Below are 14,781 nucleotides of genomic sequence, written 5' to 3'. Positions count from 1 at the left end.
CCCAGTGTGATTCCTGAGTGCAGAGCCAGGAGTAAGCCCTGAGTAGTCCTAGGTATATGTAGCTCAAAAATTAAAAATAAGTAAATAAGTGAAATTCCTTGTCCAGTTGGAAAAAGAATAGATGATAGGGGAAGGGGTAAAAGTAGGAGTAGGGATAGGGGTAGGGGTAGGGTTTGATGTGACTGTCTTCAGCAGGTTGTGGGCACTTAAAAACATTGAGAGTGGAAGATTTCACTGAGACTCTGTGATAGGCATATGAGGAACAGCACTGAAAGTAGGTTGAGGCTAGAGTTCTCAAAGAAAAAGGAAATAGATTCTGTTGTGGCAGATATAGGAAGAACTGGAGGGAGGGACTGTCCTGTGGGGAAATCAGACAGTGTGGGGAGGTTGGGCAGGTATAGGTGAGACAGTAGGGAATCTAAATGTTACCCACTTTCAGCCAAGCTGTGCAAGGAGCTGTGATGGGGATCGTATAGGAGTGACTCTGGATTAAGAGATAAAAGATTGAGCATCAATAGATAGGACAGGGACAGGGGTAAGGGACTTGTGCACCGACTACTGGCCTTGGTTCAGTCTCCAGCATTTTATACCATCCCCCACCACCACCAGGAATGATCCCTGAGCACAGAACTTGGAGTAAGCCTTGAGTACCACTAGATTTGGCTCCAAATCCAAAACTCAAAACTACAAGTCCTGGATACTCACGGCCTTTACTGAGTTTTTCAGTTTTTACTGAGTTGAGGAGATGACCGGGCAGTTCTTGCAGTCCAGACTATGGGTTTTGGAGGTGAGTCATCCAAGCATATGGGCACATGTAATGAGCCAGATCAGAACTTACCATCTTCACAGGGTCAGCTTCTCTCTGCAGGAAGGAGAAGGTTGCAGAGTAGTGTCCTGGACACTCACCAGTCCTTCTCACCTGTGTCCTAATATTAACTTTTGCTTCAGATGGAATGTCCTGGTTTGTTTTCTGACTTTTCTGACTTCTGTTTTTCATTTGTTTTTTCTAGTCAGCTCCATACAAATCCGGGAGCAAAGGCACCAAAGCCCAGAGAGCAAAGCAGCTGGGCCTGGAAGGAGCAGCGAGGTGCCTACTGGAGAACCCAGGGCAGCTCAACCTGATGAGCTACGTGAAACCCACTGTCAAAGGTACCAGCACGCCCACCAGCTCCGCTGTTCCTTTCACACATGCAAACTCACATTTCAGAATTGTTTGATGAATTGATCCTGGTACAGAGTACTAGACCAGCAAAAGAGTAAAAGAAGTCATCGCGGGCCCAGAGAAATAGCACAGCGGCGTTTGTCTTGCAAGCAGCCGATCCAGGACCTAAGGTGGTTGGTTCAAATCCCAGTGTCCCATATGGTCCCCCGTGCCTGCCAGGAGCTATTTCTGAGCAGACAGCCAGGAGTAACCCCTGAGCACCGCTGGGTGTGGCCCAAAAACCAAAATAAATAAATAAATAAAAAGAAGTCATTGCAGTCAGAACTCCCTGCTAAGCCAGGCAAGCTTCTTTTTTGATGAAGGGTCTATGGTAGACTTTGTCCGTTTTTCTGTGGGTTGTTTCTCTCTTTGGTCTCTCCTTGTTCCTTCTTTGGAGGCAGGAGGGGGAACTCTTAAGAATTGAATTTAGGGGGTTGGAACGATAGCACAGCGGTACACTGCTGACCTGGGACAGATCTGGGTTCTATGCCTGGCATTCCATATTGTCCCCTGAGCCTGTCAGGAGTGATTTCTGAGCCCGGAGCCAGGAGTAACTCCTGAGTGCCGATGGGTGTGGCCCAAACCCCACCCTATCCCCCCATAAAGGAATTGAACTTAGGGCTCCTGCATGTGAAACAGTCACATCATTCCCCCCTCCAACCCCGCCCTCTTTTTCCTTTGCTTTTTTCCTTCCTTTTTATTTTGTTTTTGTTTTGGAGCCACATCCAGCTGAAATCAAGATCCTGGCTCATCACTCAGGGATCACTCTTGGTGGGGCTTAAGGGGTGCTGGGGATGGAACCCAGGTTGGTTGCATACAAGGCTGGTGCCCTGCCCACTGTACTATCTCTCCCACTCCTCTTGTTACTTTGCTTTATGTTTTATCTGTTTTTAAATATATCTTAATATTTTTTATTAAATTTGTAAGATTGTTTATTTTTCTTTATGATGTTTAGACCATACCTAGTGATGTTGAGGGGGAATTACTCCTGCCAGGGATCCAACTCAGTTTGGCCACATGCAAGGCAAATGCCCTACCCATTGTCCTTTTTCTCTTGCCCCAGATTGTTGTCCTTTTTCCTTTTAAGAGAGCACATCTCAAGATGATAAGACACCCTTAAATATCTTTTAAAGGGGCCGGGCGGTGGCGCTAGAGGTAAGGTGCCTGCCTTGCCTGCGCTAGCCTTGGACGGACCGCGGTTCGATCCCCCGGCATCCCATATGGTCCCCCAAGCCAGGAACAACTTTTTTTTTTTTTTTTTTTTTTTTGGTTTTTGGGCCACACCCATTTGACGCTCAGGGGTTACTCCTGGCTATGTGCTCAGAAATCGCCCCTGGCTTGGGGGGACCATATGGGACGCCGGGGGATCGAACCGCGGTCCTTCCTTGGCTAGCGCTTGCAAGGCAGACACCTTACCTCCAGCGCCACCTACCCGGCCCCAGGAACAACTTCTGAGCGCATAGCCAGGAGTAACCCCTGAGCGTTACCGGGTGTGGCCCAAAAACCAAAAACCAAAACAAACAAACAAAAAAAAATCTTTTAAAACATTGACTCATTTTCTAAAAATTTGTTAATTATACAAGTCTTACTTTTTTTTGGGGGGGGGCCACACCCAAAAAATTCAAGTAAAGTGACAATGATTGTCCAGATGCAGTCATTTCAGTAGTGAAGATGAGTGAGAGTTTCTTTTCTTTTTTCTTTTTTTTTTTTTTTTTTTTTGGTTTTTGGATCACAACCAGCAGCTCTCAGGGGTTCCTCCTGACTCTATGCTCAGAAATCGCTCCTGGCAGGCTCGGGGACCATATGGGATGCCGGGATTCGAACCACCATCCTTCTGCATGCAAGGCAAACGCATTGCCTTCATGCTATCTCTCTGGCCCAAGTGAGAGTTTCTTGAGTAAGAATATTCTCTGGAGTCTGATTTGATTTAATGGAAGGTTGATGGGTGATAGTCCAACTCTGTCCTTTGTTTTGGTATATCTGGGAATATCTGTAGGTGACAGTATCTGATAAAAAAAAATCCATTGTGTAATTGTAAGGAATCAACATACTGTAATCTATATTCGTTTGAGATCATCTAGAAAGTGTGATTTTTTGATCAAGACAATCAAATATATGGGTTTGTCAAAATAAAAGTATTTGTTCAGATACAAATGTATCCTATTACCTGTTTTGAAAAGGCAGTTGATTTAGACTAGTTTCGAGTGAGTAAAATTCAAGTGTGTTTACTTTTTCTAATATGTATTTTCAAGTACTTGGGATTCTGTAGTCAAGGCTGGCCCCAGAACACAGTTTAGGCCTTGTTATGGGGTTCTGTAGTAGAATCAAACGTTGAATATTAGATGAAGTGCAAAGCTTTGGTTGCCTCCTCACTTTTTTTTTTAAGTTTTTGGGCCATACCTGAACAGGCACTCATGTTACTCCTGGCAGGCTTGGAAGACCATATTGGATGCTTGGGGTTGAACTTGGGTCGGCTGCCTGCAAGGCAAACACTTCACCTGCTGTGTTGTCAATCTGGCCCTTGGTCACCTCCTTTTTTTTTTTGGATTTTGGGCCACACCCAGTGACACTCAGGGGTTACTCCTGGCTATGTGCTCAGAAATCATTCCTGGCTTGGGGGACCATATGGGGTGCTGGGGATCGAACCAAGGTCCATCCCGTGTTTGCTACGTGCACAGCCCTACCGCTGTGCCACCGCTCCAGCCCTCTTAGTTGCCTCTTTTACGTTTCTTCTTTTCCTGGACTTCCTTTCTGTCCTTCAGCTCTGCTGGCAGACACTTTTCCTTCCTTTGCACACATAGTGCGCTCCTGCTGGGTAGTTTGCCAGCTTTTCTTTTCATCTTATTTACATTCATTTTATGCTGAATTAATTCCCTGGGCCATAGTTTTGTTTCTCATATCTTTTGGAAGACCTGCTTTTGTGTGCAATCTTCTCCTTTTCTGGATTAGGACACTCACCTCCTTTTCTTCCCCAGTAGGATTTTTGTCCTTGTGGCAGGGAGCGCCCAAACATTGGCTATCTGACTTTGAGCTCTAAATTCAATATGGTTCTTAGAGGTTTTGTTCACCTGGATGTGCACCACACCAAATAATCTACATTTAAACCCTCAGTTCTTCTTCATTCTCTTCTTTCTTTTAAAGGTTTGGGATCTTCTCCTGGTAGTGCTGGTGGGTATGGTATGCTTGCTACAGTAGGGAATTTAACCTTGCAAAGCCTGCACTTTGGTTCCTTTGAGCCATCACCAAGATCTCTACGCTCTTTGAGTTTAAACAAGTGAAATAAAAATCTGACCCTCTTGGGCCACCAGCCATTGTACAGCCATCATGTTGCGCCTGGCATATCTCCCAGCTTACTCTACCATTGTCAATCACAGATTGTGTGGGGACTTTTCAGATCTCTGAAAAGATAGTCAGATTTACATCTTAAAGTGAACATGAAGATTTGAACATCTTCATCTGTATTATGATGCAACTTTTTTTCTGAAGATTTTTCAGAGATCATTGAAAAGTTTTTTGTTTGATTGTTTTGGAGCCACACCTGGCGATGCTCACGGGTTACTTTTAGCCCTTTGCTCAGGAATTATTTCTGGCAGTGCTCAGGGGACCCTATGGGATGCCAGGGATCAAATCTGCTCTGAGGTTGTTTCAGATGATGCTCAGGAACCATGTGATGATGTTGGGATTGGACCCAGGTCTTCTGTATGCAAAGCTTACACTCAACTGAGCTATTTTTCTGCTCCCGGCTCTCAAGTTTTAAAATTTAAATGGATATTAGAATCATCTGGGATGCTCTATAAAATAGTAAAATCTTGCCGTCTAGGGATCTGTATTTTTAATATGCACCTAGTATAGTCTTATTTTTAAGTCCTCAGGCTAGACTTTACCAAACATTGCTTTAAAGAATTTGCATAATTTTAATTGCATAAGGCTTGTTAGTAATGTGAGGTTTTAAATTGCTTTGCTCCCAAATGATGGGGACATTGCAAGACTGCTCTCTCTCTGTGTGTATGTGTTTTAATAGCAAAAGCTAGACATTCTTCTGTTCGCAATCATGTGATGACTGACTCTTTTCATTTCTGTCTTAATACCCTAGTGTTCAACTATCTAATGTGAGGTCCTAGGATTCTAGGAATTTCAGTATATTGTGAATGGTATTTTCAACAGTGATTTTTTTTTTGGGGGGGTGGGGGGTCACACCTGGCAGCGCTCAGGGGTTAGTCCTGGCTTTGTGCTCAGAAATTGCCTCTGGCAGGCATGGGGGACCATATGTGATGCCGGGATTCAAACCACCATTCTTCTGGATGTAAGGCAAACGCCCTACCTCATGCTATCTCTTCGGCCCCTCCAAGAGTGATTTTTATGAGTGTTTTAGGGCGACAGTAAATAAGAACAAATGTTGACTGTATTTTCTGGTCCCCACCCTATTAAGTCTTTGACTTAAACTGTCTTTATGTGTCAAAAGTAATTTGCTCCTAAACATTGCTCCAGTGGGAAATTCTTGCAAAATTGTTCAGAAATCGCTCCCAGCTTGGGGGACCATATGGGACGCCCGAGGATCGAACCAAGGCAAACACCCTACTACTGTGCAATCACTCCAGCCCCTTCTTTCCTTTTATTAAAATCTGTTACTATTTAAAACAGGAAAACCTGCTCAGATGCAGAGTGTTTTTGTATTAAGAGTCATTAAGAAAAAAAAGAGTCATTAAGGCAAGAAAACATTTATAATGCAAACAGAATGAGAAAGACAAAAGCAATGGAAGACAGTAGCGCAGATAATCTCTCCATGTATGAGTCACAATGTATAAGAGTTTCTGCTGTGGATAAGCCGCCCAAGAGCTTTTGGAGAGATCTTGGTATAATTATAAATTGCCCAAATCTGAAGATGAACAACTACATGATAATTCTTCTTTTGTGCTCCAGGAGACTTGAGAAATTCAAATGAGTCATGGAAAATGTGACCTAAGGGCTCTATAAACCCAAATAGAAATATTAATTTAGTCTCTTATAAAAGTTTTATTTTATTTTTTTGCGGGGGCACAACCAGTGATGCTCAGGGGTTACTCCTGGCTATACTCTCAGAAATCGCTCCTGGTCAGGGGGGACCAAATGGGCTACTGGGATTGAACCAGGCTTGTCCTGGATCTGCTGCGTGCAAGGCAAATGCCCTACCACTGTGCTATCGCTCTGGCCCCAAAAGAGTTTTTTTTTTTTTTTAATGGGAGTTGAAATGGCATTTTGTGGGATATGTATGTCAGTGTCTATTCCCCATGCACATTTAATCTTTATGAACACTTCATGAAGCAGGTATTACTAATCATTTTCATTTTTATGGAAATGGGAAACTCAGGGCTTAGAGAAGTCAAGTATTTTGCCTTGTGCCACACCCTAGGAAAGTGATGGGCCCAGGTTTGATCAGGCAGCTGAACCAAGAATGGTATTTTCCATCATTAGATTCCATGGTATGTAAAGATCCTTATTGTTGCATTTGGAGACTTGTTTTTGTTGCAGATGAAGCCATCACTGCTATGATATTATTCTGTCTTCAATTTGACATTAAGGTTTTCTTTGGATTGGAATCAATTTATTGTGATTCCATCGTAGAACAAATAAAAACCAATTTGTAATTCTTGCTTTTGTTTTCCTCCTTTTCCTCCAGGGATCTCCACGCTCCAGGATATTGAAATGGGAGTGCAGCATATTTTAGCTGACATGGTTGCTAAAGACAGAGACACGCTTGATTTCATTCGGAAATTGTGAGTGACTACTTGAGAGTGGTCTTGCTTTGTGGGCTGTTCAGGGGACTACGATGCATGTTTACAATAGTGGCCATTGAAAGTTTTTACTTCTTATTTTTCTTTAGTAGCAGGAGAAACAACAGGATATATAAAACAACCTTAAAACAGCACAACAACAGAACATATAAAACAGATAAAAAATAATATTGCGTTCATGGAGGGAGTCTGGAACTTGGCCTGTTTTTTTTACTCTAAAGCATAGAAATTATTTTGTTTTGTTTATCTATGATTTATTTTCTCTCTCCCCTCCTCCATCTCTTCTTTTCGCCTCCTCCTTCTCTCTCTCTTGTTCCGCCTTTCCTCCCTCACTCCCTCATCCTTCCTTTCTTCCTCTTTCTCTTCCTTTCCACATTCATACCTGGGATTGAACATGGGCCTCATACTACTGAGTTCAACTTTGACCTTTCAGCGGGTCTTCATAATTCAGTGACTAAAACTTGGTTCAGTTTAGAAATGGTTACTAACAACTGTTCTGGCTCACTTTTTTCCCTTCCTTTTTAGCTTTTAATTGACTCTGACTGCCTGACTTGGTGAAAAAGAATGAAAGCAGTTACTGGTCTGTTTCCTGTAAAATAGTTTTGGTCTGTTGCATAACTATATATGGTATCTGAAGTTCAGTTGGTTTTTCCTCTTGAGGTGACTTTTGTCCATTCTTGGCTTGAGTTTTAGCCAACACATCTGGAATTTTTGTACCCTGCCTTGAAAGGACAGACCATCTTGGGCTACTGGCCATGATCAGGGCCCTCCATGGTTGCATGTAGTCATGCTCTGGAGACCTGTATGGATCTAACCAGGGTGTACAGCATTCAAGGCATGTGCCCAATCTCATTTAAGCATTTGATGGGAGGTCTGGAGTGATATGTGGATGGTAGAACCTATGCTAGAGTTAACTGGCAGTCTGTTATTAGTGGGTCAATAAAATTTTTACAGTGAGGTATTATTTAAAAATATGTCATTTGCTTATGGCTTAGCTTTTATTTTTAGAGAAGATATTCCTTTGCCACACATATTTTAATTGTACTTGTTGTCCCTGAACAGGTGTCAAGAAAGATATATTTCCATCCAATCATCTCTGGCCAAAGTGTCCTCAAAAAAAGTCAATGAGAAAGATATTGATAAGTTTCAGCTATACCAGAATTTTTCATGTAACATAAGAAAAATCCAGCATCATCAGGTAAATAAAAAACTGCTTATGTGTATGGATAGTAAGTGTTAATACTCAGCATTTGCTACCATTTTCTTTTGAAGGACTTGAAGAATTTTAAATCAATTGTTTTCTTTCTTTCGATAAGTTTTTATAATATTATATGTCTTCCCCATTTCATATGTAGGAAACTCAAGTCCCTTAGAAATTAATTAGTAGTAACACTAAAAATTATTAGCATCACTGACAGTATCACACTTAACTCCCCATGGACTTTTGATTTTGAAAAAGTCTTCTCAGTAATGCTTGGAATTTAGGCCAGTTTTAGATGTCTCTCTTTTTTGTTGTTGTTGTTGTGTTTTGGGCTACACCTGGCGGCACTCAGGGGTTACTCCTGGCTCTGTGCTCAGAAATTGCTCCTGGCAGGCTCAGGGGGCCATATGGGATGGGAATCGAACCCAGGTCCATCCTGGATTGGCCACATGCAAGGCAAACACCCTACTGCTCTGCTATCTTTCTGGCCCCTAGATCTTTATTTTCTGTATGAAATACAAATTAGAGATTTAGAATCATTTGGAGGAAGCTCCTGTAATTAGTATTTTCAGTTTTTTTTTTTTTTTTTTTGGTTTTTGGGCCACACCCAGCGGTGCTCAGGGGTTACTCCTGGCTGTCTGCTCAGAAATAGCTCCTGGCAGGCACGGGGGACCATATGGGACACCGGGATTCGAACCAACCACCTTTGGTCCTGGATCGGCTGCTTGCAAGGCAAACACCGCTGTGCTATCTCTCCGGGCCCCTCAGTTTTTTAATTTCAATTTTCATTTTGCTAATTTTAGTGACTGGTAAGTTAAAGCCATCAGACTGGCTTTTCTTGTAGCCATGCCACCATTGTTATTTTCGCTCCTCTCCCCACTCTCTTCTCCTCTCCTCCCTCTGCCCTGCCCTTCTGCTGTTCTGAGGTTGTGTCACACAGGCTGTACTGCCACCCCCTTAGCTGTGGAGCTGGAGTCCTTGATTTGGAGTCTTTACTCTGGTTGGGGTATATGCTCTTGGCTGTGCTTTGGTCATACTGGCAGAGTTGGGTCACAGCCTGTGGTGACGTGGGGACTGTGAGCTCTGTGGGGTCTGGGCCTCTTCTACATGTTGTTCATTTCTTTGTATGTCTGAGTTACTGTCCAGTGTTCTTTCATTTCAGGCATGGATAATGCATAAACTAATACACATGGTTGTGTTTTTGAAAGCTTTAATAAGTCGCAAAAAAAGATACCTTGTAGAATATATTTGGCCCACAGGACATTGTTTACTGGCCCTTGTTTTAGATTTTGTTTGTTTGTTTATTTTGTTTTGGTTTTTGGGCCATACTGATGACCCTTGAGTTAACTCAAAAGAAGTCTGTTTCTGGGAGGCTTGGGGTACAATATGGGATGCTGGGGATCGAATCTGTCTTTGGCTGTGTGCAAGACAAATGCCCTACCCACTATGCTGTTGTTCCAGCCCTTCTAGAATATTTCTTAGTAAGTACCTTTATGTGTACAGTATTCTCAGTTCTGATGCACTCACAATTATCTCTTGTGGCCCAAATAGTTGAAAATGTGTGTATGGTTATAAATGGTTCTTTTTTTTTTTTTTTTTTTTTGATATGAAAAACAGATTGAGAACTTTCCTGAATAGAATCATTTTTTAGTAAGTATTAAGTCAAATTATTTTAAGCTTTTTTTTTTTTTTTTTTTTGGTTTTTGGGCCACACCCAGCGGTGCTCAGGGGTTACTCCTGGCTGTCTGCTCAGAAATAGCTCCTGGCAGGCACGGGGGACCATATGGGACACCGGGATTCGAACCAATCACCTTTGGTCCTGGATCGGCTGCTTGCAAGGCAAATGCCGCTGTGCTATCTCTCCGGGCCCATTTTAAGCTTGTTTTATCACAGAGAGGAAGTCCAAGTTTTTGTTAGATATTACTATGGAAATGTGCTAAAAATGTTAAAATCACAGTTTTTGTCTGGTTTTTTAATCTCTATTTATTGGGGGAAGTCTATTATGAATTGTTGAAACATTTGAATCTGTAAAGTTATTTTTTTCCTTTGTTTTGAGTATGTGTACTATATATATGTAATTGTAAAATAAACTGTGAAATACTGTTTAGTAAGTGCTTTGCATTTGATGACCTTTCTGGTTACTCTGTGATCACACAATATTATATCTTATTATAATATTAGATATTTTATGGTGAAAATCATGTCAGTATTTTTTGAATATATCTCAAAGTTATAGTATGCTTTAAGAAAGGACTCATTGTATGGCACTTTTATCGAAGTACATTTTATGTTGCATCTATTTCATAGCATAGAGTTATATAACTATGCCCATAATCAATTTTAGTAAGTTTCACCACCGAGTGAGAAGCTATGTACCCATTAGCAGTCACTCCTATTTCCCTCCAATTATTTATCTTCCCAATTTTGGGTACCTAGTTTTCTATGTAAATTTGTCTATTCTGGACACATGTAATACAACATGGAGTCTTTTATATCTTGCACTTTCATTTAGTATAATATTTTTCAAGATTTCATGTATATTGTGATATTATAGCAAGAGGGTTTCTCTCTCTTCTTTAGTTTTTGTTTGTTTTGGGCCACATCCGACAGTACTCAGGGGTTACTCTGAGGGGTTACTCAGGGGTACTCCTGGCTCTGAGCTCAAAAATCGCTCCTGGCAGGCTCGGGGGACCATATGGGAACCCACGTCTGTCCTGGGTTGGCTGCATGCAAGGCAAATGCCCTACTCCTGTGCTATCTATCCAGGCCTGGGAATAATATATTTAATTCATTTTTCATTGATATCTTGCACCTTTTTTAAAGCCACCCCAGCTTTGCTCAGGGTGCACAGCTTCTGGGGCACTCTGGGGGCCATATATGGGGCTGGGATTGTGCCTAGGTTGGTTGCATGCAAGGCAAGTGCCCTCCCTGCCTGCTGTCCTATTGCTCCCACCCTGATGGATATTTACTTTTACTTTTTCACTGTTTTTTTTTTTTTTTTTTTTTTGGTTTTTGAGTCACATCCGGCGGCGCTCAGGGGTTACTCCTGGCTCTTATGCTCAGAAATTGCTCCTGGTAGGCTCAGGGGACCATATGGGATGCCGGGATTCGAACCACCAACCTTCTGCATGAAACATCTTACCTCCATGCTGTCTGTCCAGTCCCATACTTTTTCACTTTTATAAATAATGGTGCCTTGAGCTTTTGTTTATGGGTCTTTGTTTCATTTCTCCTGGAGTCCACTTAGGAATGATAGTCTCGGCTTAGAGGGATCTTCATGTGAATTTTTGTGGGCCTGCCACATTGTCTTCCCAAGTGGCTACACCTTTTCTTTCTTGGCAGCGGTTTGTGAGGATTCCTGTTTCTGCCTCCCCATCATTGCCAGTTCCCCAGCTTTATAATTATAACCCAATCTTAGCGAACCACTTGGTGAAGTGGTTCCTTACTGTGATTTCATTTGCATTTCTTGTGTCATTTAATGATGTTGAGCATCTTTCAGGTACTTTGTGAATACTCTTATTTTTGGACAAATGTCTTTTTATATACCTGATATATTTTTTAATTAGGCCTGTCTTCTTATTGTTGAGTTTTGAGTAATTTATGTGTTGAAGACAGATAAATGTCTCTTATGTGACACTAGATTTACAAAGCTTTTCTCCAAAGCTGTGTGTGTTTCCAATGTCTTCCCCTCTGTTGCCTGTGTGTCTGGGGTGCTACACTAGGTTGTGGGGCTACCTGGGATTGCTTACCTGGTTTCAATGCTTACGTATTTTTAGTTTGGTGCTCAGTGAAGGTGGACACTTCAATTATGAAGCTTTCCTACCTAATTATGGTGTTCTAACCCATTTGGTTGCAAGATGCCAGAGATTTTTAACATTTTGTTGTAGCACCAGGGGTCCCAAACAGGAGTGCCGTTGGGATCAAGTGTGGGTAGGTGGGTTGGTACCAGCAGCCAAAGTCACAGACTCACTGCTTCAGATGTGCATGAGAAAGAAGCACTAAATGGAGATCTTCTTAGGGCCCTGTTTTCACTTAGTGTGTGTGTTTGTGTATTTGTCTTTGTGTTACTGTGAATTGAACCCAAGTCTTCTCATACATGTAGAACCTGAACTCTGCAACTGAACCACATTCCCACTCCTATTTTCACAGTCTTGGTATTTTCATATTTTTGGTGCTCATGTTGGAGTTATAAAATTACAGTTTTGTTTATTCCCATTGACTAGACTCTAAGAATATTGTGTTGAATAGAAGGTGCAAGAGTAGACAGCCATGTGATCTTAGAGGGAAAAGAATTCTTTCACCATTAAATACAATATTCTGTGTGCTTCTGTTTGTTTGTATTGGTTTTTCGGCCATGTGTGATGGTACTCAGGGCTTTCTCCTGGCTGTGTGCTCAGGCATCACTTCTGGGGATGCTAAGGGGGATCCTGTGTTATTAATGAAGATTGACTCAGTGTTAGTCGCATGTAAGTTAAGTATCTTTACCCCTGTAATAGCTCTTGGGTTTTGTGGGTATTTTATTTTATTTTATTTTATTTGGTTTTTGGTTTTTGGGCCACACCCGGAGGCGCTCAGGGGTTACTCCTGGCTGTCTGCTCAGAAATAGCTCCTGGCAGGCACCAGGTACCATATGGGACTCCGGGACTCGAACCAACCACCTTAGGTCCTGAGTCGCCTGCTTGCAAGGCAAACGCTGCTGTGCTATCTCTCCAGCCCATTTCTTTTGTTTTAGTTAATTTCCTTTCTACTTCTATTGAAGTATGGCTCACAATATTGTTAATACTTTTGGTGATAATTTATATGTTCATCTTTATAGCACTATGCTATGTGAGTATTTTTCCAGTGTCCTTGATCCCCATAAAGAAGTTACCCCTGTCACTAATGTGAGTATTGCTTTCATTGATGAATGGCATTTAAATTTTAATAGTAATTCTCTTTGACTTTAAGAGGTGATTATATGAATTGTGTTACTCTTTTGAGGTCATCTATCACTCAAATTGAGTTGTTAATATTAAACCATACATGCATACCTAGAGACAAAATCCCTCTTGACCCTGGGATGTAATTTTTTTTGTACTAGATTTGACTTACTAGTATCTCTTATTGAAAATTTTTACATCTGTGCATATATGAAACTTTGGTTTGTGCATTTCTTTTGTGATAGTCTTGTATGTTTTAAATTTCAGGGAAAATTAAGACAAGTAGGGAAGATTTCTCATTTATAGAAAGACTTTATAACAAATCGGTTTTGTTTATTTAAAGATCTGATAGAATTTAGCATTGAATCTATCCTGCCCTTTTATTTTTATTGTAGGAAACTTTCTATTTATGTCTCATTTAGATTTTAAATATTTTTTTGTTTGTTTGTTTTTGGGCCACACCCAGTGATGCTCAGGGTTTACCCCTGGCTATTTGCTCAGAAATTGCTCCTAGATTGGGGAATCGTATGGGACTCGGGGGTTGAACCCATGTCTGTCCTGGGTCAGCTGCGTGCAAGGCAAATACCCTACCACTGTGCTATCGCTGTGGCCCCTGGATTTTAAATATCTTTAATATTTTTTAGTAGTTGCTTTTTGTTGTTTGGTTGGTTAGTTGTTTGTTTTGGGGTCAGCACCACATGGTCACTCAGTCATCACTTGGTCCAACCTTGGAGACCGCTGACAACTGTGGGGGAGGCACTGGAGACCCCTAGTATTGTGATGACCCAGGTATCTTCATCAGCAGTAACCCAAGCTGTTTCACATCGACCCCTTTGTTGAACCCACAGCCCAGTTGGTTGAGAATCCCTTGTTGTGCCCTCATGTCTCCTGAGCACTCCTTGGGAGGGCCAATAAAGTTTTATATAAAATGAAGATGATAGGGGCCGGAGAGATAGCATGGAGGTGTTGGATTTGCTTGAATTTTGGCGTCCCATAGGGTCCCCCGTGCCTGCCAGGAGAATTTCTGAGCGTGGAGCCAGGAATAACCCCTGAGCACTGCCGGGTGTGATAATTCCCCCCCCCCCCAAAAAAAAAAAAACACAAAAAGAAAAAAAATGAAGATGATAGTGGTGGTTCTGAAAATTAAATGAGATGACGTGAGTAGTTATTAAGGTTTCCAGTGACAATTTCACATGCTTGTATTTACCTTAGCAAGTCTAAACTGCATATTTCTCTAAATCCAGATGACCAAAACGTTTAGTAAATAAAATGAGAAATGTAATTTTAGGTCACCAAAGTCATCTATAAATATCAGACTTTTACCTGCATTCAGAAGCTTGAGAAACTATTAAAATGTTATGCTTTACTTTAATGCTGGTAATGAAATGGATTTTAAAAGTCAATTTATTGATCATTTATATGATTTTTCTGGATCACCAATCTTTGGCCTATATTTTTATACTCAGATTCTTGCCATGAACCGTGGAGAAAATTTGAAGATCCTGACTGTTAAGGTCAACATTCCTGACGGCATAAAGCATGAGTTCTGTAGATGGTGTCTTCAGAATAGGTGCGTGGAGAGACTTTTTACCAGCCTTCCTATCTTTTTCTCCTAAAGTACCATATTGACAACTCCTATGGTGACATGGAAAGATGATTAGAATCTGCAAACAAACATACATATCATGG

The 14,781-nt window shown here is 41.5% G+C and overlaps 1 protein-coding gene across 1 annotated transcript in view; it reads left to right on the top strand.

The window, feature by feature from the left end:
* Window positions 1-14,781, top strand: part of SRBD1 (S1 RNA binding domain 1) — a 184,923-nt gene that overhangs the window by 15,466 nt on the left and 154,676 nt on the right. Inside the window, exons 6-9 of the mRNA XM_049784339.1 lie at window positions 1,011-1,149; window positions 6,858-6,954; window positions 8,035-8,170; window positions 14,559-14,662. Coding sequence (XP_049640296.1) covers window positions 1,011-1,149; window positions 6,858-6,954; window positions 8,035-8,170; window positions 14,559-14,662 — 476 coding nt within the window. The remainder of the gene's footprint in view (window positions 1-1,010; window positions 1,150-6,857; window positions 6,955-8,034; window positions 8,171-14,558; window positions 14,663-14,781) is intronic.

This window comes from Suncus etruscus, chromosome 12 (genome assembly GCF_024139225.1).
Source record: "Suncus etruscus isolate mSunEtr1 chromosome 12, mSunEtr1.pri.cur, whole genome shotgun sequence".
NCBI lineage: Eukaryota > Metazoa > Chordata > Mammalia > Eulipotyphla > Soricidae > Suncus > Suncus etruscus.
Note: the sequence above shows the minus strand (reverse complement) of the source record. Positions and strands in the feature narration are given on the sequence as shown.